General features: G+C 46.8%; 1 protein-coding gene across 1 annotated transcript; it reads left to right on the top strand.

Moving 5' to 3' along the window:
• On the top strand, nt 1–27,772 carry LOC119185876 (uncharacterized). Its single transcript, XM_075870225.1, has 5 exons — nt 1–232; nt 13,714–13,874; nt 18,851–18,943; nt 25,188–25,311; nt 27,705–27,772. The coding sequence occupies exons 1-5, from the start codon at nt 178–180 to the stop codon at nt 27,770–27,772; spliced, it is 501 nt and encodes a 166-aa protein (XP_075726340.1). The 5' UTR covers nt 1–177.

The following is a 27,772-nucleotide window of genomic DNA, read 5'->3' as shown; positions in this document are numbered from 1 at the left end:
ACACAATGACCACAAATGCGTAAATCTGAATCTGTAGCCTCCATGCTTGAAGATACAACAGGCTGAAATGTTTTCAGCTATATAGGGAACGTAGACAGCTAATTTCAAATTCAGTATTCTTCCCATCTAAGATTTTGTTGCAAATTGAATGAAGTGTATGAAAATTCGGGTAAAGAAATGCTATTCAGTATGGTCTTTTTATTTGCTCTCTTGTGGACCACAGCTCCTACAGGTAAGATACTTTTTGTTACGTAACACGTGTTGCATGCCTTTCTGGGTGGAGTGCTACGTAAACTGAAGTGTAATTATAGATATTTCAATGTCACGTTAGTTCTTAGTACTGGTCTTACATAAAGAAAATTCAGTTGAAATTACGGCTGGAAACTTGTCTTGGACAATCGACCATCTTTGAGGGAACAACGGGAGAGAAAGGAGAGAACCAGACTAGAACGACTGGTACACTACACAATACTGGGGACAGAGATGAGAGAATTTGAAAGATCAAGAAAGGGAGAAAGAGAGGAGAGCACACAGCCTCAAAGTCACATGTCAAAGTCATCATAACACTATTATTCCGCAACCACTGGTCCAAGTCCGTAGCCTTCGAGCAGGTGAGGACTACTTTCATCGCCTTCGCTCGCGATGACCTCTCTGGGTATACCTGTTGCGCGTGAACAGAACGATGACAAAGGGACAAGAATTTCTTGTCCCTTTGTCGTCGTTCCGTACTAGTGCTGTAACTATCGTCATGTAATACGAACTAGCCGAAACCGACATGCTTTTAAGTGACCCCTCTGGGCGACATTCCAGAATGCTGTCCACCGTCATCGGTATGCGATCTATGCAAGCTATAGCGGCAGCTAGAGATGTTATCTGTGTATTGGAGTCAGGACAGTCGCAGAAAATGTGTTGTAGCATTTCCTCGCTACCACAGTTGTCACAGAAGGGGCTGTCAGCCATTTCGAAACTAATTGACTTCGTGAAGGCTAAATCTAGCCATAAACGGCAAAGTAGAGTGGTATAGTTCAGTAGGCCACTGTAGTCGTAGTGTTTACACTGTCGTAGAGTTGATTGCACACTCTATTTGTTATATTCCAAGTAGAGAGAGTTATTTCCCGTGCGGCCACTTGAAGTTGGCTGACAACATCGGTCCTTGATAACGGTATTGTCTCTGGGCTGTTGGCTTGAAGCGCTGCCATTGAGCAACATTGTCGCCATTTTCATTGCCTATAACGCCACAGTGACTCGGCAGCCCCTGGATTATGACGTGGTGACCTTTCTCAAACGCAGTATGGAGAAGATACTGAAGCTCAAGACCAGCTGTTCGTATCGTACGTGCTGCAGGGATGATAGAGAAGATTGCAGAACTGCCTTCGAATCACTGGCAACTGACCAACATTGAGGCTGTTCGCGGTTGACTACGTGAAGTGCAGTACTAAGACCTGCGAGCTCTGCAGCTGTCGATGTCCTTAGGTAGCCTGTCTTGAAACTCAAGATAATATCTTTCACTGGGACGACCACTACTCAAAATAAACACGGCAGTGTGGTTAATTCTGTGTATAAACATCGACGTAATTGACGTAATTCTCGTTGAAAAAAATAGAGACAGTTGTTTCAGCACTGGTGACGCAAGATAAATATTTTTGTCATTCGGTTACGATTAGGTGCACTTTAGGTTGAATAAAGCGCCAAGGTTGTGTCACTGGCTTATCTGTGGTACTAGAGCCTGATGGAAGGTGGGTGGCATAGTCAGAAATTGTCGCACAATACGACGCCCGTGGTCTCTCGAAAAGCAGTGTTTCGAGGTGAAGGCAATGAACACGGGAAAAATGCCCTATATGGGATTTTAAGGTTTCCCCACGATGTGCGTTTGTACTGGATGGTACCGTGCAATGAAAATAGTCGTTTCAGTCGGCGCGCACGTCGGCAAACTAAGGCAGACTCCAAGAGCCTGAGTCTCCACAGTCTGCAGGGTGGGAATATTAGTTTTTTATTTATTAGTCAGTACAGGCAGACTATAGCTTGTAAAAAACAAGAGACAGTAATCTTTACAGTTCCAGCATTGAGTCTACCGACATGCCTCTGGTTTTTTCATACAAGAGTATAAACCCTGGTAGATTGCTGCCAGGTGCTGTTTCAAGACATGTGGGGTCCGCCGAAGGTCTCTATGTTTACCCGCAGAAATTTGTGGGTTCGGACATAGGAAATGGTCCGCCCTTCTGTCGAAATGGCATAGTGCGTCATAAGTTTACGTGTAAATGGCACTAATGCGCATTATTCTGAGGATATTTTGAGGCGTTCCTTGCCGAGGCAGCTCACCATCAAATTGCAGCCTTTAGAAGCCTCGCTTATGTCTGGAGGCGTATCACGGCTGATGTCCAGACACACATGTCGTCCGCGTATGTGGATATTATGATCGTGCTTGGCAAGTACTCAATCAGTTCAGTGAGGGCCGAGGTTGAATAGAACGGGGCTTTGTACTCCCCCTTTGGAAGCGCGAAGGCTATAGTGTCCTGTGGTTGGGCTGTCATCGGCAGACACAAATAATGTCCTTGATGTCACGTAGCTAGTGATTGAACGAAAAATTCGAACACCCAGGCCAACACCCTCAAGAGCAATAAGATGACCTCGTATAGCGCATTATCATATGCTCCTTTTACGCCAAGGAAGAGGGCTGCAGACAAACGCTTGCGTGATTTATGCTGTTGGACGTATGTAACGAGATCAATAACAATATTGATAATTAAGCGATCCTGCCGAAAGCCAGCCGTGATGTTTGGATAAATCTTGCAATGTTCAAGATACCACTCAAGCCGGCTAAGGACCATCCTTTGCATGATCTTTTCCACGCGGCTGGCCAAAGCAATAGGGCGCGGTACGAGGAAAGTTCAAGTGGGGACCTGCCTGGCTTCAGAAGTGGTACAAGACCACTTGTATTCCTTCAAAACTTCTATCTAGTAGATATTGCCTGTGAATTCATGAAACAACGCATGGAAGTTGCTTCGGGACTCACCTGCCGAAAATCTCAATAGTTTCAAGACGATCAAGTCTCAAGGTAGAAGGGTACGCCGACAGGCCAGGCGGGAGAGCTGGCAGATATTTTTAACATGCATCAATTCTTATACAGATGAAGCTAAAGTTTGGAGCATGATTGATAAAGTAGCAGGAAGACAAGGTCATTCCCTCCCACTTGTAAACACGAAGGGCGACAGCTTGGAAGACCAGGTGAACTCCATCGCGGCACACTTCGAAGAGGTCTCCAGCTCGTCGCACTACACCGCAGAGTTTCAACGATACAAAGTCAGAATAGAAGAATAGAAACTACAGCGCGAATCCACAAACCGCGAGGCATAGAAACCATCTCTCTGTTTATCTGAGCTACAGGCCTTACTAAACGGCGACAATGAGTCTGCCCCAGGCTGTGACCCCGTGTCATAAGAAATGTTCAAACACCTGGTCATCGAAACCCAAAAAGGCCTTTTATGCCTGTATAATGCTGTACGGTTTTCCGGCGAGGTGCCGTCAACCCGGAAAGAAGCCATAGTTATTTCTGTTTTAAAACAAGGCAAGAAGCCGTCCTCAGTTTCAAGCTACAGGCCCATGAGCTTGTTCAAGCTACAAGCTCATGGCTCCCGCAGCATGTCCGCCACCGTGGCAATGGCAGTTTATAGACTGCGATCTATTTTTCGTGAAGGTCACTAATCACGCACCTACTGCACATATACGCACGCGGTTCCTCGAAGTACAACACAAGTATATTGGCCCAGAATTCTTTTCAGATGCGTCAAGGTCTCACACTGGTATGTCCTATTCCGCTTTTGGCCCATCATTTACAAATTCCGGTATACTGCACCCCAAACAAGCGTTTTCACCGCAGAAGCCTAGTGGTATCTGTGGCTGTCAGGCATATTAAGGAAGTGCAACTACAATGCGCGGTTGTATACACAGATTCGCTGAATGTTGTGACAGCTCTGGAAACACTCAAAAAACATAAAAATCCTGTACTTGTGTCACTTTACGATCTTTTGTGCAGTATCTATGCCCTCAAACGACATGTTGTTGTGTGCTGGGTGCCAGTGGGCACCGTGAAATCGCTGAAAACGTGGCAGCAGACCAGCTAGCTGCGTCTGCGCACGACCATACACCCGCCATTACACCCGCGACCACCCCTTTCCTTGACATGAAACCTTTCTTACGACGGGAGCTCATGGCGTGCTGGCCACGCCTATGGGATAGGCACACAAAGAACAAACTGCATATTATTAAACCGATGCTTGGAAATTGGTCACCAGTGTCCAGATCACGCCACACACAAGTTACACTTACAAGGCTGCAGATAGGACACACACACTTCACACATTCATACTTTTTGTCCGGTGATGACCAACCCATCTGTGAAAGGTGTGGAGATCAACTAACGGTACTCCACATTTTAGTTCAGTGTAGTGATTTGGAGGACTTGAGGAAAAAAAAACACTTTTTGTTGCCCCACCGATGGCAGCTACCACTATATCCGATCAAGCTAGTAGGTAGGGATCCGCTGTTTAAACTTCAGTCACTTTTTAAGTTTTTAAAAGATTTCCATAGATTTCACCCCATATTTTAAGATGATCTGTAGATTGACCTCTGTACAGAGGTAGCGGCTGTGTTTGCCCTCTCCACCAACATTGTTATTTATTTCACCTAGAAGCGTTTCACGTCGCCACCAAGATTTTATTATATTTAGTTTTAACCCGCATCAGGGCGTGGAATTCTAAGCCCCTTTACAGACGTTCAACACTATCAATGTTCATATTCTTTCCATGTTACTTGAATAACGCGCCATTGCTTTTTCCTCATCATTGTTCATGGTGCTTCTTGGCCATCACAAGGGCCTTGCGCCAATAAATATCTTATATTATCATTTTAGACAATATCAAGATAAGTTTTAAAACGCGCAACCTTGCAATACGCGAGAGTCAGGTTCAGCTTGGTCTGAATAAGGTGTCGAAATGAGCAGACGAACATGGATTCAGCCTTTACCCACAAAATAGCACCTGCGTCCTATTTTCCAGAAGGGGAGGCCTACATTAAGATCCAGATATTGACCTCCAGGGCAATGGTCTACCGATAAAAATGAAACGAATTCCTTGGAGTCATACTAGACATAAAACTAACATTTGTATCGCACATCAAATATATTAGAAACAAGAGCATGAAAAACAATGTATATTCTAAAGGTTTTATCGCGCACAAATGGGGGAAGGGACAGAAAATGTCTGATGAGTCTGTACAAAAGCCCTATACTCACACGCATAAACTAGGTGGCTATAGTCTATCAGTATGCCACACCAAATGCTTTGAAGATGTTGGATTAGGTCCACTTTTTGGGCATCCGCCTTTCTGCAGGCACCATCAGGATACGTCCAATACAAAGCCTATACGTAGAAGCAGTCAATAGTCGTCACAGTAGCAAAGATCATATTTATTGTTCGCGTATACTTCCTGAAATCAAATGAAAACAACAAACATCCAGCATATTATGCTGTAAACGATCTGTCCCTCTCTTCTGTGTTCCTTAACCGTTCTGTTTTGAGAGAGCCAATTTCTCAGTGTGTAAGAGCTCTGGCTGTGGAAATGAACGTGCGACTGTTTCAATATTAGATGATGGTTCCTGTTGAACAGCTCCCGCCATGAAAATGGCAGCTTATAAGCTGTGATATGTATTTTATAGAACTTACGAAGCATGCCCCTGCCGCACATATATACACACTTTCTTGAACTTTAGCATGTATATTCTTGTATTAATTTCTCCACAGACGCATCCAAGTCTCATGATAGCGTACCGTACGTAGTGGTCGGCCCATCCGTGTCAGAGGCTGGCATACTACATTTAAATACAAACATATTAACGGCAGAAACATACACTGTATTAGTGGCTATTAGGCACAATAAAAAATCAAACTTACGTAGGAAAGTTATATACAAGGACTCGTCAAGCATCGTAAAATCACTCAAAACGCTGAAAAAAACAAAAAATGTTGTAATAACGCAGCTATGTTCACTGTTATGCACCATTTACTCGCCCCAGCAGAAAATTGTGGAGTGTTTGGTTCCTGGGCACAGAGATATTGAGGGCAATGAAATAGCTGACCGGCTAGCCACATCAGTCTCTACAGCCGGCTCCGAAACATCCTGCACTGGACCTGAAGCCCTTTCTGACCAAAATAGTCCAGTCACACTGGCAACATCTAGGGATAGTAAAACAGAAAATAAGCTGCACATGATCAAGGCAGAGCTAGGCAACAGGCCACCAATATCGAAAACAGGTTGCGCAGAAATCACACTTCGTAGATCTAAAAATAAAGCACACACACAGTATACTCACGTACGCACGTTGTCCGTGGGTGACTCGCCTAGCTGCGATAAATGTGGTGAACCCCTGACAACGTTGCATATCCTCATACAAAGTGTGGAACTAAAGCCGCATAGAAGAAAGCATTTCCTATTACTTTACCAGCACCCAATTCCTTTCCACTTTATAATGTGTTAAGCCAAAGCACCTCTCATTAAACACGAGTCTCATTTAGAGTATTTAAAACATGTGTATACTTTCAATGAACATGGGCCGGGCATGTAGCGCGTAGACAGGATAACCACTGGTCATTAAGGGTAACTAACTGAATTCCCAGAAAAGACAAATGGGTTAGGGGGAGACAGAGGGTTAGGTGGGCAGATGACATTGAGAAGTTTGCGGGTATAACTTGGCAGCAGCAAGCACAGGACCGGGTTAACTGGCGGAACATGGGAGAGGCCTTTGTCCTGCAGTCTTACGTAGTCAGGCTGAGGAGGATGGTGATGATGATGATTATAATACTTTCAATGTAATCTGTCCTGGCAATCCGTAGCACGGACTCTGAACAGAGGCTGCGCCCCGCCGCGGTGGTCTAGTGGGTAAGGTACTCGGCTGCTGAACCGCAGGTCACGGGATTGAATCCCGGCTGCGGCGGCTGCATTTCTGGTGGAGGCGGAAATGTTGTAGACCCGTGTGCTCAGATTTGGGTGCACGTTAAAGAACCCCAGGTGGTCGAAATTTCCGGAGCCCTCCACTACGGCGTCTCTCATAATCATATGGTGGTTTTGGCACGTTGAAACCCACATATAAATAAATAAATAAAATAAATCAACACAGTCTGCTGTTTCAATACCGACTCTGTAGAAAGCACCGGCCATTCAGCCCTTACCCCCGTATTCTAGAACGTCCCTTCCCTCCACGCTTCACCTTCACTTGAGAAACTCGATGGAAGCGCCCTCTCTAGGCATGGCAAGTCACTGCATATCAACGATAACGTGGTGCGATTCTCGAGCACCGCAGCGTTATTTTCAGCCAAGTAGCGGCGCAGTGCTCAACTCTGTCAAGTGAAGGGTGAAGGTCGAGTCGAGGAGCGTTTGTGAATGCGGGGGTTAGTCTTAAGGGAATTGAAGAAACATCCGTGCTAGTCTATTGTTCTTACAGTGCTTTTTATACCACCATCGTCCCCCATTTTAATTGTACTCACTCAAATCTATCCTTTGATGATGTTGATGATGATGATGATGATGATGGTGTGCGGTATTTTATGGCACAAGGGCCATTTGATGGCCAAAGAGCGCCATTTCAGTAGACTAGAGATGTGAACAATGACATAGTGCGTGGCTGTATAGGGGCCGTAAAATTTGTTGCGCTTGCGTGGGTAAAAACATAGAAGTATTTAAAATTATGACAGTGACGTGAAGTATGTCCAGTGAAAGCGGATGGCGAAATGTCATGCTCATAAAACCATGGCGGGGATGTTGTCACGGCAGCCGCGACTTCGGTACAGAGGTCGTGCTACGGATCGCTCGAAACATGCAGGGAAAGCTATGTAAATCATTTAAAAACCTAAACAGTTCTTGAGGTATAAAAATCGAATCCCTACCGATGAGCATCGCAGGGTGTAGTGGGAGCTGGTGTCGGTAGGGTAGTAAAAAGTGTTTTTTTTTCTCAAAGCATCTAACACGTCGTACTGCATGAGGATGTGGAGAACCGTAAGTGGTTTTCCATATCTCTCAAACAATGGCGGACGGCCACCAGAGAAAAGGAAATCTATCTTATGATTTTTAATAATATTTGTTTTACGCATGCTTTTGCGCATAATTTTAGGCCCCCATACAGACACCTAACACCATCGTCGTTCGCAGGCCAATCTTGTTCTGGCGCTCTTTGACAATTAGAGACACTTGCGCCAGAAAGCACCATTCATCTTCATCATCGAATGTTGAATCAGCACTAAATAAACGCTTAAGTATTGGGCCTTTCGATGTAGTTTTTTTAGCTAGAAATTCAGTTATGTTAGTGTATTGGGGAAGATTTATACTTGAATATCTGAAGCGCGGTTGTCTGATAGGGCCTCCGAAAACTGGCATGAAGAAGTGAAAAGTCGCACTTATATGGGACTTAACATTGCAGAGCAGAAAAGTAGCAGTTAGACGTGCCCGTAGTAAGGCCGGTAGTCTCAAGAAAATTCGTCTAGGGGTGTTTATTTGGGCTTAATTTACCTACGTATAACATCCTGCCAATCATGTTAAAATCATGTAATATATGTAGCTTGGTGTGAGCTTCAAACTTCTCTAATTTTCATGAGGATTACTCGACACTACATTTTCATTAAAAGTTAAATGCAACGTTCGTGTAACGACATGTTCTAATTTTCGAAAGGTAGCAATAGCGAGTTCTATTCGCACAACAGAAACTTGTAGCTAGAACTCATGACAAAACTCGGGAGGAACGAGGTACGAGCTTTAGTTCGTGTTTCAGAAGAGCGCGAACAACCCCGATATATACGGGCTAGAGTATGGTTGGCGGCCTTTTGTTCTGCACTTCATTCGATAAGGCTTACAGTGTGCGCCTCAAAAATACAGACTGCCTACTATGTGCCTGGTGTGACGCTGCCATTTCGGCATGCGGCAGAGCAAAATCTACGCAAACACAATACAGTGCGACTGCAGAAGACTCGCAATTACGCATATGTGCGCATCTTTAGGCGAGCTAAAAACATAAGGCCTTGCATATTGATAAAGGTGGTCGCTACTAATTGTACGCAAGTAGCTTTATGCAAAGTGCCTCACCTAATTGATCATGCAAATGATTTTGCGATGTTGTAAACTAAACGATGTCAAAATATGATAATAATCATTTGAATGTTCATTTGAAATTCCCCGAAGGATGAGCCCGCCGATATCCAGCAGTCTGCCTCCTTCAAAATGCGACCACTAAAATCGGAGTTCAATTCCGTCACATCTGGGTCTGCAGTAAAGTGCCTTAAACGCGATGCATCTAAACAGGAAAAAAACTGATTTCATAAACTGCGTGCTAATTGAGTGAAATATGTAGATTTTGATTTTTGCCAATACTTTCATGGAACGAAGATCAGAAGGAGTATCGTGAGTAGCACATGTGACTCTCGAAAGCGTCCACGACTAGAGTCACGGGCACACTTCGAGGAAACAGTGTGTATTAAAACCAAAGCGGGTGACATTCAGTTAGCTTGAACATATGTCGAGTCACAAGCTGCGTGAACTATTCTGAAATAAACATAAAGTGAAGTTATAATCAGGTAAGCGTTGCCATTCAGAAATCACAATGGCCACAAATGCTTAAATATTATTTGTAGCCCCAATGCTTGAAGATATGAGTGGCTGAAATGTTTACGCCTATATAGGGGGCGTAGACAGGACATCTTTGATTCAGTATACTTCCCATCTAAGATTTTGTTGCAAAGTGTGCGAAGTGAATGCTATTTCTGGTAAGAAATGCTAATTGGTATAGTCATTCTTTTTGCTCTCCCATCGACCACGGCTCCGACAGGTAAGACATTGGTTGTTGCGGAACACAAGTTGCATGCCTTTCTGGGCACAATGCTGCCTAAACTGAAGCGCATTTATTGATATCGCAATGCCGAGTTAGTCCTCAATACTGGCCATACATACAGAAAGTTCACCTGTAATCGCGGCTTGAGAATTGTCTTAGACCTTCCACAGTCATTGAGAGTTCGATCTACACGGTATTGTCCGTGAATTAATCTCTGAAACTATGTGGTCTGGCTCGTATCCAGGGTGTGCTTTGTATACAGCGCATGCGACGAGTTTGGGAACGCTCAGAGGAAACAAAACAGGGCGTGGGCATTGCACCACAGTTCTGTGACAGCTTACAACCCAAAAAAACGTCCATCTTGTGAAACCCCAAGGGTTTGCCGCAGGCTCGCAGGGAAAGTCAACAGGAGTTCTTCCGAAGCGTCGATTTGCACATTCGCTAGGACAGTATGGATGCTGAATGGGCAACGAAAACGTTCACTTTGTTTAGAGCGCCATCTTCGACGATGCCCGGGTCATCGACATGGAAGATAGCTAGATAAAAAGGCAGTTCATTGAGTAATGCTATATGCAAAGAACAACCGTAAGCATCAAAAGCTCAACAGGGACCTTGGTGAGTCTATACGTGCATTTTCTGCGGAAACAGTGGAGAAAACACCATAGCAACAAGAAAGACGACAAGAATGACAAATGAGAGGGGTCACCCCTGAGAGAAGTCACTAGCCTCTGAAGATGAGACCTAATCAGTCCCGAAGCGTCGGGTCACTGTTTGGTTTTGAATTTTAACATTAGAAACTTTTACTTGAAGTGGCTGGAGAGTTTGTTTTATTCGTATGAATTTTTATCAAGCCAGCTCGATCTCTGTGGATTATGTTCACTTTTAAATAGCTATGACGACGTTACTCTCTAGGAGCTTGTTACTGGAGCCAACTATTTAGGCAGGCGAGGCATGTGTACTAAACAGCTCATGCATGACTGAACTGTTTCGCTTTGCTCTTCACCTTGCTCACGAACTCGGTACATTTCAACAGTAGTGGCAAAAGAAGCGTTTTCCAACCAAAGTCTTTCTTGAAGTTTCCTGTTTCTTATTCCCAGAATGATTCTGCTTCTCAGCGTACGTTCCTCCAACTCTCCGGATTCGCATCTCTATGCCAGTGCACGCAGCTCAGTAAACCACCGTTAAATTGCTCGTTTTCTCCCTGGTCACATTTCACAAACAACATTAGTGGTACGCTAGGTTTAGCGCTGCTTTCTAGGATGCTTGGAACTTTCTCTTGCATACACAACGTCGTTCGTTTTCTTCTATAGCTTGAAATCTCAAAGTACTGTATGTTCTGCGCCCGTCCTCTCTTATACTGATAAAAAATGCAGCACATTCAAGGAGTCAATAATGATCAGTGGTGAGCAGCGTCCACGCGTTCGTCCGTCCGTTCATTTGTCCGCCTGTCGGCCTGTCCGTTCATCCATCTGCGCTTCCATCTGTTCGTGCATCCATCCTACTTCCATCCGTGCGTCCGTCTGCGCTTTCGTATCTGCGTCCATCCGCGCGCCCATTCGTCCGCACCTCGGAATCCTATCAAAGAGCACGAGTCGCAGTCGCATTCCGCACTCGGCTCCCGTCGTCGTCCATAGTCCGCCAAGCAGCCCGATCTGGCAAGCGAACTCCTATGGCGATGATCCAGGAGAATGAGAGATAACGGGTGCGCCGGCGGAGCCCCACGCATAAGCCGATCGGAGAGCAGCTGCACCGCCATCGCCATCTAGTGTACCTTCATTTAACTGCTTTATTGTACGCATGTGTATGGAACTGCGCACTCTCGGAAACGAAAGGATAAATGAAATGCGTACAGCATCATTTAATATATCTTCAACCTATATCAACCAGCATCATTTATTATATATCGTCAGTTTGCATGCATCTTTGTGGAACAGCGTTATCTACTGTATGATAAGGAAGACGCTTCTGTGTACAAAGGATGGTTGATGATCGACGCCACTAGAGCACTGGGCAGGCCTCTCCATAAGGAGCTTCACCCCTAAAGAAGTGGCTGTATGTACCTCGTTGGACGGCGTGTTCAGATAAGTGGCCGTCCCAAAAAGCTCGAACTCATGCCTCTATGTCTTCCAGCTCTGCCAAAGTTTTCCCGTCATGTGCTGGGTTCTCGGGGGTGGTGCCATTGTAGTAACCGGAATGGCCGGCAGCAGGTGACGTTGGTGTCCATTGTCTGCCATGACATTGTTCTCCTGAACCTCGTTGCAAATAGGCTGCCTGGATGTGCGATAGCTTTTCACTCGTTGGTTGCGTGCCGTTTACTAATCATCTACTTCTGGCACCAAGTGGATGCGCCTAACCATGGTGCCGAGAGGAAGAACGTTTGTTCAAGAAAGCAGTAGTTAAATACATATTAGTAAGGGGGGGGCGCTTAGCAAGCGCGTGTGCATAATTGTGCACTACCTGACAGATAGATAGATAGATAGATAGATAGACAGACAGATAGATAGATAGATAGATAGACAGATAGATAGATAGATAGATATATAGATAGATAGATAGATAGATAGATAGATAGTGTCACATTTCCCGTTAATTCGGGAGGCGATCGCCGGGCTAATTTCAAGGGCCGAAGTATCGGCCCCGCAAACCGCACCACGAAAGCGTGGACAATTTAGAGGTGGTCCTATTTGGCGCGCCAGCGGACGCCGGCTAAGGCCCAAAGAACAAGTCAGAGCCGAGAGTTGATAAACCAAACAAAATTATATTCTCGGTTATGGCAGATCAAAACAATACAAAAGTATGCACACTCGACAATAGTTGGATACAATGTGTGACCAATCAAACAATGTACTACACAGTACAATCAGCCACACTCGAAACAACGGACACAGACAACAATACGCACTACAATGCAGTCGCATGCATCGAACAACCAAGACACCTAAAGACTAAAGAGATAGAAAACCTATTCAGTTCAAAGTTCTTGGAACAAAAGTCTAGATGATACTCTTCCGAGAATCACTCACTTAAAGTCCAGCGTTGTTGTCGTTCCGCTGCCCCCGAAGTTTCTCTTCCAGGAAACCTCGCGTGTTCGATTGGCCACTCTCCAAGCTTCAAACTTCTTCGCCGGAAACACGTCGGCTTCCCACGCGCAGCGGTTGCCACGCGTCTTCGCTCGATAGCGGTAGACACACGCTCTTGCCTGTAGCTCGAGCCTTCAGCCCTTAGGTGGAAATCCTCTTCTTCTCCTGCTTTGTCACTACGGACAAAACCTTCGCCGACTACACGGCCGAATACCCTATGCGCTCTGGCGTTAACTTCCTTCTTCTCTTGATCTCCCAACTCGGCTGCTCGATTAAATACCTTCCGTGCGAGATTCCAGAAAGTTCTCATCATTTCGTCGACGCGATACGCAGCGAAGGCTGGGGGAAAGGGCGAGACGATACGAGGGCCGTCCGCGACAGATGACTCAACCCGGCATCACCACGCCCCTTTCCATCGAGAAAATTCCAGGGCGTGCTCGGCCGCTGATGTGGGGTGAGGAGGTTCGTCGGCGAACCTGTGCTTCCGAGGGGAGAGGGACGCGTGCCCGGGGAGTCTTTGGATGCTTGTTTTCTTTTTTTTATCGTTGACTTCGCGGCGTCACTTCGGCGATTCGTCGCGAGAATTTGGCGGCACGCCCTTTTTTGAGCGCTCGTTTTGTGACAGATAGATAGATAGATGGATAGATAAATAGATAAATAGATATACAGATAGATAGATAGATAGATAGATAGATAGATAGATAGAAAGATAGATAGATAGATCTAAGTTGGACATGCAACTCACTACGCTTTTTGCTGTTTCAGAAACCTTTATATACCCAAGACTGTTGGAAAGCAGGGATGACGACGGCAACCTTTTGCTATATATTTGTGATGACCTAATGCTTAACCTTCGTAAAAGCAGAATAATTGCGGAAGACTTCGTCATTACATCATACACTGAAACTAGTTCAGACAATGTCATCGTAAGTTTCACTCGACTAAGTGTCTACCATTCGAAAAATTGTTTTTTTGACTAATTTTAACAGCGCGGCTGTGTCAGCTGGTCGTAATGTGTCTGTTGAGTCTCCAAACTAGTGTCATCATAAAAGATTACGCACGCCTTTGCTCCTATTCGCGGACGTGTCGGATGCTTGGGACATCGCGTCTGCACAATGATTTGACGCACACATCGCAATTAGATCTTGCAAGACAGTAGGTCTTTCGGACACCTTTCTGAGCGCGGTAGGTATTCTGGAGGTAAGCCAGCCAAAAGTCAGTGAGTCATTGAAGAACTTTATTATGAGGTCCTGAGAAGTTTAAGCCACCAGGGGGTCCAGGAGAAACATTCTAGCTGCCGCTACAGTTGGTGAAGGCTGAGTCGGGGCGGGAACCTGGTGGCGTTCCGCCACTTTTTGGACCCTTTGGAAGGCCTTTAGTTTACGGGGGAGCTCGGGGCTCCTGAGTGCCTCTTGAAAGTCTGACTCACTGGTGGGAGGTCTCTGAGATAACGCGGGGCATCGCCAGAGCATGTAAGAGAGCGAACAGCATGCTTCTGTGCAGTCTGGGCATTGGAAATTTATGTCCGAGTTGTAACAGCTGAGTTGGCCTCGTGATGGGTATGGTCACGTTTGTAGCATGCGAAAGGCTACCTCTTGTGCACGTTCATGTTTTGTATGCGGTAAAGGTTATTGGCTTCAGTCATTTTGATAGTCAGAGGAGAAATAAGTTCTGTCTGGTCCTGGAGAACCCCGATCGGACAACTCCCGAAGGAGGGCCGAAGCAGTTGTTGGCGACGCCCATGGCGGTACCGGAAGATCCGCCTGCTCACTGGACTCCTGGACCACTGAGAACTGGACTGAGAGCTCGAAGCTTTTAAGAAGCCTTTCGAAGTCATGCTTTGTGTTGAACTTTGCGCAACGTAGTGCCAGGCGCTTCCAGATCATGAGAGCTAGTGTGCAAAACTGCTTCAGAGCTAGGCACCTTCTGCATTTATACATTCAGAAAAATGTCTGAATGTGCAACGAGACGGCAACAAACCTGCCTGTAGCATCTCGAAAGCAGATGACTGATGGTGCCTGCACTGCCGTGGTTCGCGATTTTTTGCGCAAAGTTATGGGCGAGTTCATTGATGTTCGGACAGTTTGGATGAACCTCTAAGCCCAGCTGTGCTGGGAACCAAGTAATTGTGTGAATGCCTACTACACTCCTTACCCTTAGAATAGCTGCAGCTTTCATGGAGATCGCTTCCAAAGCAAACGGCCGGACAACAGCCCTGGAGCCAGTACATATTTCAGAACGCGAAAGGTCCTTCATCGTCATAGCGGCAATGAGCTTAGAGCTCCACTCCACCCATGACATTGACTACTGCCAGGGCCACACCACTGCACCTTGCTGAAGATGGTATATGGCCACGAACCATTTATGATGCTCTGTTCAGGCCGCGTGCACGTCTAGCACGTTGACGGTTGCCACCCCACTGTCGGTGTCGTCCTGAAACCCGTCGAATTGTGGTATTTCGCATACAACCTATGATGTTGGATGGCACGTGAGAGTGCCGAGAGCACTGAGGCGATGTAGCTGAGCTGGTCTGCGAGCGGCAGCAGGGCACACCTCAGCCCTCTTTGTTGTGCAGATGAGCTGCCCTCAAGGCTTTGTAAGGCGGCTGCATCCAACATGGATTTGCTAGCACTAAGAGCGGGCAGGGTGGCAGGGATCGGCGCGTAGGTCGTCGCTGTAACGGCGTTGACCGTGACGCGGAGTCACGCGATAGTACGCCGCAGGTTCACAACGATGTCGGTTGTGAAGCCCAAAGAAGCGGGGATCACAGTCTCTGTGTATGCAGCGGTTCCCGCACACTCACTCTCTCGAGATTGAATGTGGGCAGAGTACTGGGAACGAAGTGCAGGTGATAGGAAGCGTGAACGGCATTACTTAAGAACAGGAGCCCGTGTGTATTTCTACCGTGAAGTGGTAGCATGGTGTCCATTGGGTCGTGTCCTGGTACCGCAGTGGAGGCATGGAGGCCGTCCACTGATTGTCTGATAGGCAGCTGAAGCGGCAATCGGAATGTTGACTCTGACACCAAGGAAGCGTGGACGGTGTTCCTGGATGGGGAAGCCCGCGCTACCGACGACCCGCAAGGCTACAGGTATAGGTACCTTCAGCCGTAAGCTACTCTTGTTGGACTGCGCGAATGTCAGGAATAATGGACATAGATAGCAGCTGAAAGTGGGCCAGCTGTTTGTTTGTTTGTTTGTTTGTTAGTTATTCAAAACCAGGGGAACGTGCCCACTCTGGGTGTAAACGCGACTTTGAAGCGCATTTACACTCGCGAGACCCGACACCAAATTTGCTCTGCGGGCTGCCTTGGAGAGTGTCTTTTCTCTTGTCGTTGGTCTATGTACACTGCAAAGACACAAACAGTCCGCCGGTGGTCTTTCGAAGGCCCTACCCACGCCTTGTCGTGCTCACAGTCTTTCATTGGCCAATTCTGTAGTCACATTGGAGGCACACGCAGCGACACTGACTAAACTTGCACACCTGCACCTCATTTTCACTCATGCTACCTACTCTGCCATTGTCCCTTTCCGGCTACGTGGCGCAGCCCCCGCCATAATTCATGGTAACTAGAGACGGGGGGGGGGCATAATAGGGAAGCAAAGAAAACACTTTCGTTGTGTTCTAGAGCTGCCTATTCTAAAGCCCCTGAAGCCTCGGAGAGGACATTAGCTCCCCCAAGATTGGCCGCTTGGTGGTCGTTTGAAGCAAAGACATGGGTCAAATTTTCGCTCACCCGCTGATCTCCCACAGGCACGTCAACGACGGGTATGCGGATGCGTTTTGCTGGAGTTTTCAGTTTGTCATCATGTTACACTACGATTTAAGTCAGTCTTTTGAGGCGTTGTCGTCATTGTCGGCCTAGTGTGACCATAGGGTATGGCGACTTCTTCGGCGGGTGACTCATCGGCCAATGGTTTGCGTCTGCCTTGTGTCTTTGTCAGTGTCATGTCAGTATCGCGTCGCTCTAGTGTAAACGCGCCTTTAGCGAACAAAACAACAAGTGATGGCCATCGGGCAAGCACTGATAGATTATGCTTCAGCTGCGGTGTCGCAACAGACGAAGCTGCAAAAGCAGACGCGCTTTCTTTATCTGTCGGCCTATGGTGCTGTAGGCAGCCGTGTCAGAGCGTAGGCCAAACGCTCACGTGTTTGTTTGTTTTTTCCCATTAAAAAGGAGACCACGCTTTAAGGTTGCCAAAGTGATATTCCCAAGACTTCTGTCTCTCTGCAGCGATTTCCTACGATACGGCAACGTTCGGTTTCAAACTATAGTGATAATCGACTCGTAAACAGTTGCATCACAATTTTTCATCTGTATTGTTGCATACTGCAAGTACAATATTCAGCTTATACAACAACCTTGCTTCCTCAATTTTTCTTGTTGGTCTTCCTTTTCTCTCGCATGTGTCATTGGCCAGCCATAAGGCTAATTAACACGTAATAATCAAAAGATATATAAAAGGAGAGCAACAAAAATAAATAATTGTGTGCTGTGCAGGGGAAAAACAAGACGTCGCAACCCCATCCAGTTGGCAGATCGTATCATCATATCTAATTTTACAGCAAAAGCTGTTATGAGATCCAAACTCGGGTCACGCGCAGTTGTCCGCCGCCGCCGGTGTCCATAACAACATCGCATGAAATTAAACAAAACAAACATATCACCAATGACACATTGGGGCTCGAACCTGGGTACTGCAAGATGCCAGCCCAGTATTCTAACACTGAGCTTCGCAGGTGCTTGAAACTTGTTGGCAAACTGGCCTTAGGTAGGCTTGATGTTGGGAAAGCAATCGCGTTTGTGCGACTTATAAAGCGTTTTAAAACAGAGGAAGAACAACCAGTCATGGCACAGTGCGAATATTATAACAAGTGGGTCGTCAAATGCTTCAAACCATTACAAAAGCTTCTTCTTGTTCAGTTAATAACTGTGGCACATACCCACTTAAGCCATGATTCATTATTGTCAGCCACTGCATGAACAACGGGCTCCAAATTTCTTGCAATTGAAACCACGCTTCTCAGAAGAATGACGAAAAATAGCATAGAGATTGCCCACCTACTACCGAAATAAATTAATTTTAATGACCTAGTGGGTATCAAGCAAGTGTGCTTGCGGTAGCTACCCAATGAATGCCTTGAATTCGGCACGGACAATAAATATAACAAGAACAAGAGCAACAAGTTTCGAAAAGGCTCTGAAAGCCCGTTCTTCTAGCTTTCGCTGTGAGTGTGCTGCGCCTTCCGAGCAGGCCTGGCTTTTTTTGTTTCACTTAATTGTCTCCTTCATATGTAGATGGCGACGTTGGAAACAAGCCGCCATACGCTGGATGCATGGACTTCTATGGACGTTACGCTGCCAGTTTACATACTACCTTGCGAGACACCAAAAACAGCGAAGCTCGTCAGAGTGATCGACAGACGCTCCTTACATCATGCAGGAAAAAGCGCTCTTTAATATTTCGTCGGGAATTATATACAGGTAGAATGATCACACAAATTCCGTGTTAACTGGATGAAGGAAACAAAGATAGCGCTTCTCTGCAGGGCTGCCGCACTATTAGAGTAGCACGTAGAGCATACGATGCAGTGGGTGACGTTTTTGAATTTGTACAAAGAATGACAGCGACGGAAAAAGCCAGTGAAGGCGTCCATATACTTGGTATCACAATAAAATAAGCAGGTTTACTTTCGTGGTCAAGTAACAACCACCGTATGAGCGTTGGTCCCTGTTTCAAATCCTAGACCAGGGTGATGTTTTTTTGGCAGCTTAGTATTATAAAACGGGCCTCCAATATTGTTTTCACACACATCCTTCACCTTGCAGGCTGCGATAGCACTGATGATCATTCTCCAACATTTTTCCGTCACTAAAGTACAATGCCTTCCTTATTTCCAGGTTAACGGAGCAGAACTAGAGCGGGACTTGTACCACGACACAGAGCACCGTTCTTCGCTTCTTGTCACGAGACGAGAAAGTGGCGTGGAGGTGGTAAGTGGTGGCTAACAAACGTACGCTAGAATACACGGCCAGACGCTGAAATTCTCCGAGCGTTGGAAAGGGTTATTATCCTTATATTGTCCCGAGTTCAATGCCAAGTTCTCTCTTTTTTTTTTAGTCTCTCGTTCCTCTTTACACATGTAGGGTAGCAATCAATAAAGTCCAGTTAAACTCTTCATTCCAGCATTCTTTCTCTGCTTCTTTTATTGGTAGGCTTCGTCGGCGCCGCTATTGTATTGGCATTGTAATGAATTTCACGCCCCCATTTTTTCTTACTAGTCATTTCTTGAGTGTCCTTAAATACCTAAACAAAGAAAGCACGGAAAGGTCGACAACGATAGGCGGAATGCACATTGTCGCCCATTTATCACTGACTCCTCAGCCAAGTTTGGAGGAACAGTTGTGTGTTTTCCTTAAAAAGTTATCTGATATCGGCGCAAAATAGAGCGCGTACCATTTCGTTGAAGTGAAGAAATCTTAAAGTTCTTCGCTTTTCATAATATATGCCAAATGCATTTTCAATACATCAAGGAAAGTACTCCTACTGTAGAAGTATTTAATAACTTACGATATGATCCGTATGAACTGATCACTCACATGCATGATTAACATGAACCTTAAGCATATGAGGTTCCCCGCAAATAACAGACGTCAAAAGCGCTCACTGTGAAACGTAAAGTTTTTTTCTTTCACAGCATGCTGTTACAAACACGCATAAATATGAATGAAAGCTGGCAACAGCAGCATACGCCTGCGATGAAGAAATATTTATTGCAGCGGGCTCTCGAAAATTCAGTTTCGTGGGTGACTATAGGTACGGGTGATGCGCGAGGGTTCCATTCATTGCAGGGCTACTGCTAATCAGTCCTGAGGTCTTAATAAAAGGCACCCTTACATCGAGACGCAGTGTGGATTATCAACTGAAGTTCATTGCGTCAAAGAGTGTAAATTGTAGGGAACTATGCGAACGACGACGAAGCAGCATGAAACGGCAAGACACAGCGTTGGTGCACGCGCGAGCCGAGCTTGCGTTTGTTTTGTATTTTCGGCCTGTTGGCGTTCCTCGCTCTTCTGGCGTTCCTCGGCCTTCCAGTAGGTCTGTACGTAAGTAAACTGCGTGACATCTGGTGGAGGTGTGTGGACTCCCGTACAAACCTGGAACTTCGCTCCCGTAAGCTTCCCCCTCTACGTGACACGAACATGGCCACCGAGACGCCTCTCCAGGTGGGACCTTCGACCGTTCATGTCACTTGCGGTGCCGTGTACCCTCAACGAGAACCTCCCATCTTCACGGGCTCCACTGAGTCGGACGTCGAAGATTGGTTGGCGAGGTACGACAAAGTCGGCGCAAGTAACAAATGGGATGACCTAAGTAAGCTGGGCTACGTCACATTCTACCTTGCGGACACCGCGCAACTGTGGTTTAATAACCACGCAGCTGACATTACTACGTGGTCGGCATTCAAGACGGCTATTACGGACGTTTTTGGACGACATGCGGCACGCAAGCTTCAAGCCGCGCACCGTTTACGTCACCGTGCGCAGCAACCAGGCGAGACCTACACGGGCTACATTGAAGATGTGTTGCATCTATGCAACCGCATCAACTCTACCAAGCCTGAGGAAGAAAAAATCAGGCACATAATGAAAGGCATTGACGACGGCGCCTTTCAGATGTTGCTCGCGAGAAATCCCTCGACAATTGCTGTCCTCGTTTCCCTCTGTCAAAGCGTCGATGAATTGCGTAGGCAGCGCGCAATTTCTCGTGAAGCCCTCACGACGCCAGACACGCTCGCAAGCTTGCACCTAGCTGCCCATCCTACCAGCAGCCGCTGCTTTCGACAATCAAGGACTTCGTCCGCGAAGAGGTAGCGCGCCAGCTGTCACTGCTGCCACTGACACATGAGCCCACGCAAGCTTTGGCACCGGACCTCCAACACGTCATTCGGACCCAAGTCGCTGAAGCCCTTCTGCCGGTGCATCAGCAACCACCAGTCACTACGCCTCTCACGTACGCCGCCGTCGCTGCTCGGCCTACGCAACAGCGTATGCCATATGCTTAACCTGCCACGCCACCCTATGTCGTGCCTACAACCCCAATTGCGGCGCCGTATCCCTACGCGAGATCATCAGCTCCATTTTACCGTCGCTCAGACGCTTGGAGGACGCCGGATAATAGGCCCATCTGTTTCGCCTGTGGTATCGCTGGACACGTCGCCCGCCACTGTCGCCGAGATCCCCCTCCAGTCGACACCGTGGGCAGGCCAATGGCATCGTCGTCTAGGACGCCATCAAGGTACACCACTGACGGTTCTCGACCCTACGCAAACCATCGGTCACCATCGCCCCGACGGCGCTCCCTGTCACCTATGCGTCGCCGACCTGCTACAGAAGAGGGAAACTGATCGCTGCAGCTCCGGAGGCAACAGCTGCATACAATTCGAACTGCTTGAGACCCCATCTTTCTCGCCACAAAACGTTATTGACGTCAATGTTGAGGGGACCGCCGCACAAGCGCTTATCGACACAGGGGCCGCCGTTTCCATAATCTGTGAGACCTTATGCCGCAAGTTGAAAAAGGTGACGACGCCTCCTTCGGGCCTGATGCTCCACACGGCCAACTCGCAGTGCATAGAACCTACAGCTGTGTGCACTGCACGTGTCATTATCCAAGGTGAACTTTGTGCCATTGAATTTTTCGTGCTGGCATCCTGCTCCCACGAAGTCATTCTTGGATGGGACTTTCTTTCGCGTCATCGGGCCATCATAGATTGCTCACGTGCAGAAGTTGCCCTTACACCGCTGCCAACCTCTTGTTTGGTGGATTCTCTTTCTGAAGCTTACAAACTTGTCGTTGTTGCAGACACGGAAATAGCTCCGAGAACATCCACCCTTGTAGCCCTGACCTGTATGGCCGCTCCTTTCGGAACTGTTTTGTTCACTCCGTCTGACGTATTTAACCGCCGCCGTAGCCTACACATGCCCTTTGCCGTACTCACCGTGGAATTCGGTGCTACCGCCATGCTCGTCGCGAACTCGCTATCGTTGCCAGTTACCTTACTTCGCGGAGAATGTTTGGGTAACATACAAGACGTTGACCTCTTGCGCCCTCTAGAGTTCGCCGAACACGCACCTCACCTCCAGCTCAATGCTATTACGCCACCAGTGGCCACACTGCCCGCGCCAGACTCATTCCAGCCCTCTGTTGCCGCTGAGCTATCGCCGACACAAAGAAACGAACTCTTGTCCCTTCTTCGAGAGTTCCGTTCTGCCTTCGATTGCGCTCAACCATCTTTGGGTCGCACAGCGATCATCACGCACCACATTGACACCGGTACTCATGCTCCCTTACGCCAACAACCATATCGAGTTTCAGCGGAAGAGCGCCGTATTATCAGCGAACAAGTCGACGATATGCTCAAGCGTGGTGTCATCCAGCCATCGCAGAGCCCTTGGTCGTCCCGTGTTGTACTTGTGTGCAAAAAAGATGGGTCTATCCGATTCTGTGTCGACTACCGCCGCCTCCATAAGATAACTCGGAAGGATGTGTACCCGTTGCCACGCATCGACGACGCTCTCGATTGCTTGCAACAGGCAGAATATTTCTCCTCTTTAGATTTACGCTCAGGATATTGGCAAGTTCCAATGGCTGATCCTGACCAATCGAAGACATTTGTAACACCTGATGGGCTGTATGAGTTTAACGTCATGCCGTTTGGACTCTGCAACGCCCCAGCTACCTTCGAACAGATGATGGACACCATCCTTCGCGGCATCAAGTGGAACACGGGCCTTTGCTACCTAGACGATATCGTCGTTTTTCCTCGCAACTTTTCGACTCACCTTGTTCGTCTTCTTGCTATTCTCACGTGTCTCGCCTCTGCTGGCCTTCAACTTAACATCAAGAAGTGCCATTTTGCCGCACGTCAGCTCACTATACTGGGTCACGTCGTCTCCAAAGAGGGTGTTCTCCCGGATCTGGCGAAACTCCGCGCCATGGCCGACTATCTGAAGCCCAATTCTATCAAGACGCTTCGAAGTTTTATCGGCCTGTGCTCATACTTTCGTCGATTTGTGCGCAACTTCTCTTCCATCATCGCTCCTTTTACCAACCTGTTGACAACCTTCAAAGGCATTTCTGCTTTGCCAAAGGAGTGCGACGAATCCTTCACCGCGCTTCGGCGGTTATTATTACCACCTCCAATACTACGTCATTTTTACCCTGATGCGCCCATGGAGGTCCACACCGACGCCAGTGGTGTCGGTCTTGGTGCTGTATTGGCTCAACGAAAACTAGGGTACCAAGAATACGTGGTCGCTTACGCGAGTCGAACCCTCAAGAAAGCCGAGTGTAATTATTCCGTCACGGAGAAAGAGTGCCTCGCAATTGTCTGGGCTTTGACGAAGTTCCGCTCATACCTTTATGGCCGCCCTTTCGAAGTCGTCACGGACCACCACGCTGTATGCTGGCTATCATAGCTCAAAGACCCGTCGGGGTGCCTTGGTTGTTGGGCGCTTCGCCTACAGGAATACGACATTCGTGTTGTATACCGATCCGGCCGCAAGCACTCTGAAGCTGATGCGCTATCCCGCTCGCCGCTACCGGCCGACCCAACCTCCTCGTCACCTTCTTCAGTGGTCATAACACCAATCGACTTCACAGACATGGCATCGGAACAACGCAAAGATGTATGGATTTCCCAACTCCTCGCCTTTCTGACTGATCCGTTAGCTAATTTGGTCTCAAGAACTATCCGCCGTCAAGCCACACATTTCGCTATTTGAGACGACCTACTCTATCGGCGGAATTACACGTCTGAAGGTTGGAGGTGGCTGTTAGTGATACCCAACCACATGCGCTCGAAAATCTGTACTGCTTTCCACAACGACCCGCAAAGCGCTCACGCTGGCGCGCTCAAAACATACAACCGTCCACGTCAGCGGTACTACTGGCGCGGCATGTACACATTTGTCCGCAAGTACGTACGTGCTTGTACTGCATGCCAGCGACGTAAAGTCCCACCTCGACGCCCTGCCGGTACACTTCAGCCTCTGCCTTGTCCAGCGCGTCCGTTTGACCGCGTCGGTATCGACTTATACGGACCACTTCCCACGTCGTCTTCTGGAAATAGGTGGATAATTGTCGGCGTGGACCACCTCACGCGTTACGTGGAGACGGCAGCACTACCCGCAGCAACCGCGAGGGAAGTTGCGTTTTTCAACTTGCGCAACTTTGTTCTTCGCCATGGTGCTTCCCGCAAACTTTTGAGCGACCGGGGGCGTGTTTTCTTGTCTGACGCCATTCAAGCGTTGCTCGCTCAGTGTAACATTGACCTTTGACACAGTCTCATGACTTACGCCGTCGTGGCCGAGAAATTGTGCATGTGAGTCACCTGAAGTCGTATTACGACCCCGCTATAGTGACTACGCCTTAAGTCGCCAGGTTGGCTACGCTATTCACCGGGGGCCAATGTAGGGAACTATGCGAACGACTACGAAGCAGCATGAAACGGCAAGCCACAGCGTTGGTGCACGCGCGACCCGAGCTTGCGTTTGTTTTGTATTTTCGGCCTGTTGGCGTTCCTCACTCTTCTGGCGTTCCTCGGTCTTCCAGTAGGTCTGTACGTAAGTTACCTGCGTGACAAAACAAATGAATTTTTGAGTATCAGCTCTCGTGTTTCACCCCAATATACGCTCTGACCACCCTCACGTTCGTTTTTGTGTAATGTGAATGTGTAATGCTTACCACTACTTCTTGCTTAGAGTTAATGAAGGCGGAATGAACTCAGAAGCAACTACCTCTGTACTGTGTTCCTCCCTTAAGCTCAGCTTTTGCTTGACAATTAGCGATGGCACCGAAAGACGAAAATGTACTTGCATTTGTTTTGAATATTATTTTTTTTTCAAATCTTTAGTTGATTCCGGCTGCTAGATGTTTAACACATTACAGTACGCAGCAAATTTAATCTAAACTAGCAACAGCAGCATGTACTTCTCATATAAGTAACCAAAGATCTCCTGAATATAGCAAGAACTTCTTATTGCGCAGTTTTTGTTACGAACAAACTGCGCAAGCAGGACCGACGAGCCACTGCTTTGTGCGAGTGCACCGACCGTGTACTACAATACACTCTGCACCTTACTTAAAACCGCTCTTTGGCAACCTATGTTTACACGCTACCAAGTTACGATGATACGATGATGGTAGTGACTTATATTTATGCCGGCATTTCAGAGAGGAATTTTGAACGATAAACTCAGGATTGCACCGGCTGTCCTTGCCGAGCGTGTTGATCAAGATCTCATTCCTCATGAGGTATTTACGGTGGAAGAAAGGTCAAGTTTTTTTGAGAATGGAGGTGAGCCACCTACATCCCTAAATAATAGATATCTGTCTTCGAAAAGGGATAGAGTTAACAGTTTTACATTTTTGTCGTGCTCATTTTCACAACCCCGGTACTCAAAAAGCAAGTTTTTCTTTTCCTCGAAAGTCTTATGCATGCATGTGAAGCCAAAACGAGAGGTATCATGTAGGTACCATTCGACGGTTATTACGCAATCGCTGCACAAAATTGGAACAAACACCGATAAAACGAACTGTACAGAAATAGCGGTTCACCTGTTCACTATGTTCTTGCTGTGTTCGTCAGATTTCTGCTCACCTAACCTACCATAAGAGACGCACCAACTCATCCAACAAGTACTTCAAAATAAGAAGGTTAGCTCGAATTCTTTATTAGGGATATGCTTTGATATAATTATTCGGCACAGTTCAGGACATTAGTGCACACCACTTTTGAGCTCATATTACCCCATATAGGCTGGATATATTGTGCCACAGAAATCTCGGCGTCGGAGGACTTGGCTGCGAGCAAAGAACCAACGTTGTCTAGAAGCGAAAAAAAATGTGGTGTAGGCAAAGAATTAAAAAAATGAGGAGCTTGAGGGAAAACAGAATTGAGCGCATGTTTTTAAAGTCGAGTGTTTTATTAAAGAGTACTGCTAGTGATTGAAACTGATTTTGAAAGAAGCTCAGGAATTACTGACAGCCCTTACGGGACAGCAATGCGCGAAAGGAACCACATATTGCCAAGCTTCACTTCAGTAGTTTTACCCCTGTATCAAAGACACCCCGCGTATCTTAGACGTAATAGTTTGAAGGCATAAAGTACACAATCAGAAAGAACCAACATCTTTTGTCTTGTAGTGACCCACTGATCTGTCAGGCTTTGGTGATGTGATGTCAGACTTGTGGGGAGACGTCAACAGCTCGAAATCCTAGTGCAACGGCTTTATTGATGAGATAGTAAAAAAAACGCATATTGCCATCGCATTGGCATACTCTGATGCATCGTATCATTCACTTTATGAGGCAAACATTTTTTCATATATGAGTAAGATCTGACGTTTTAAAGAGAATGTAACCGTACTGGCACATATCACGGAGAGGCATTGAACAGCCGGTGAGCAGAAATTCTTCGTGTGGCAAGGACTTTAAAGGAATTCATTGGCCTCTTATCACTTCGGTTCAAAAAACTTACTGAGACATTGGTGGCTGTTAAATATGAACTCAGAATTGTCTTATGATCATCTATCATTACATCTTAGAGCCATTGTTCCCCACACTTTGCAGAACATCAGGACGTTCACTGAAACTTGGTCACCTCCTGCTGTCACCTCCTAACGACTTAACTACTGGACTTGATAAACTCAAGGGAACTTAACGAATTTGACCTTTACAGCGAAAGCTGTTATGAGATCAAAACTCGGGTCATGCGCAGCGCCATAGTTGTCCGCCGGTGGCCGTAACCAACCACAATACCAAGGACACAAAGGGACTCGAACCTGGGCCCACTGCGTGCCAGCCCAGTATTCTACCGCTTGAGCTGCGTCGGCGCTTGGGTCTTGTTCACAAAATTGGCTTAGACAGGCTTGATGTCGGAAAAGAAATCACGTTTTTACGAGTCATAAAGCGTTTTAGAACAGCAAAAGAATAACGAGTTGTCACACAACTCCAATAGCTTAACGAAGGGGTCGTCCAATGTTCCAACCCATTACAAAGGCTTGTTCTTGTTCTAGTATTAACTGTGGTGTATATCCACTTCAGGCATAATTCCTCATCCTCTTCAGTCACTGCATGAACAATTGGCACAAAATTCCTTGCAAGTGTCTAGCGGATAGCACATTTCTCAGAAGAATGACAATAAATAGCATAGCGAATGCCGGCCTAATATCGAGAAATCAATATTCTTATTATTATTGCCTTATTGAGTACTTAGCAAGTGTTCTTGCAGCAGTTACACCCCATGAGTGGTTAGAAAAAGGTTCTGGAAAAAGGTTCTTCTAGCTTTCGCTGTGACTTTGCTGCGCCTGCCGCGCAGGCCTGGCGTATTATTTATGGACCAACTTGCTATCTGCAGATGTGTATTTTACACATTCTTATATAAGTACGTTTTGGGGATTTTTATATTTAAATTACAATATTGATTGAAGTACCTTAATATTAGGAGTCCTATTTATTTCTCGTGCGTTAAATTCACAGAGCTTTAAGCCAATTTAGAGCCACTTCCTCGTGCCGTTGTCATACAAGGCATCACCGCATACACATGCTAACTTTTTCATGGTGCTGTTTTGCCCAACCTTGACCTGTTCACCTAAGCAAAATGCAGTCACACTTTCATTCTCATCATTTTAATATGACTGCAATAAGAAAATCGAAAAACCGGGTTGATTTGTTCCTGGTTGTTTCCAGATACATATGGCGAACTTCAGAGTGTGATCGATTGGGATAATGCAAGTTTTGGCAAGTACATAATGTGA

The sequence above is a fragment of the Rhipicephalus microplus genome, chromosome 8 (genome assembly GCF_043290135.1).
Source record: "Rhipicephalus microplus isolate Deutch F79 chromosome 8, USDA_Rmic, whole genome shotgun sequence".
In the NCBI taxonomy this organism is placed as follows: Eukaryota; Metazoa; Arthropoda; class Arachnida; order Ixodida; family Ixodidae; genus Rhipicephalus; species Rhipicephalus microplus.
This window is presented reverse-complemented; position numbering and strand designations above follow the sequence as displayed.

Excerpts from the sequence above, each read along its gene's own strand:
- LOC119185876 (XM_075870225.1), top strand. The coding sequence starts at position 178 with ATGCTATTCAGTATGGTCTTTTTATTTGCTCTCTTGTGGACCACAGCT. Across the intron at positions 13,875-18,850 it reads CTAGTTCAGACAATGTCATC|GTTAACGGAGCAGAACTAGA; the intron begins GTAAGTTTCACT and ends CCTTATTTCCAG. Across the intron at positions 18,944-25,187 it reads GAGAAAGTGGCGTGGAGGTG|AGAGGAATTTTGAACGATAA; the intron begins GTAAGTGGTGGC and ends CCGGCATTTCAG.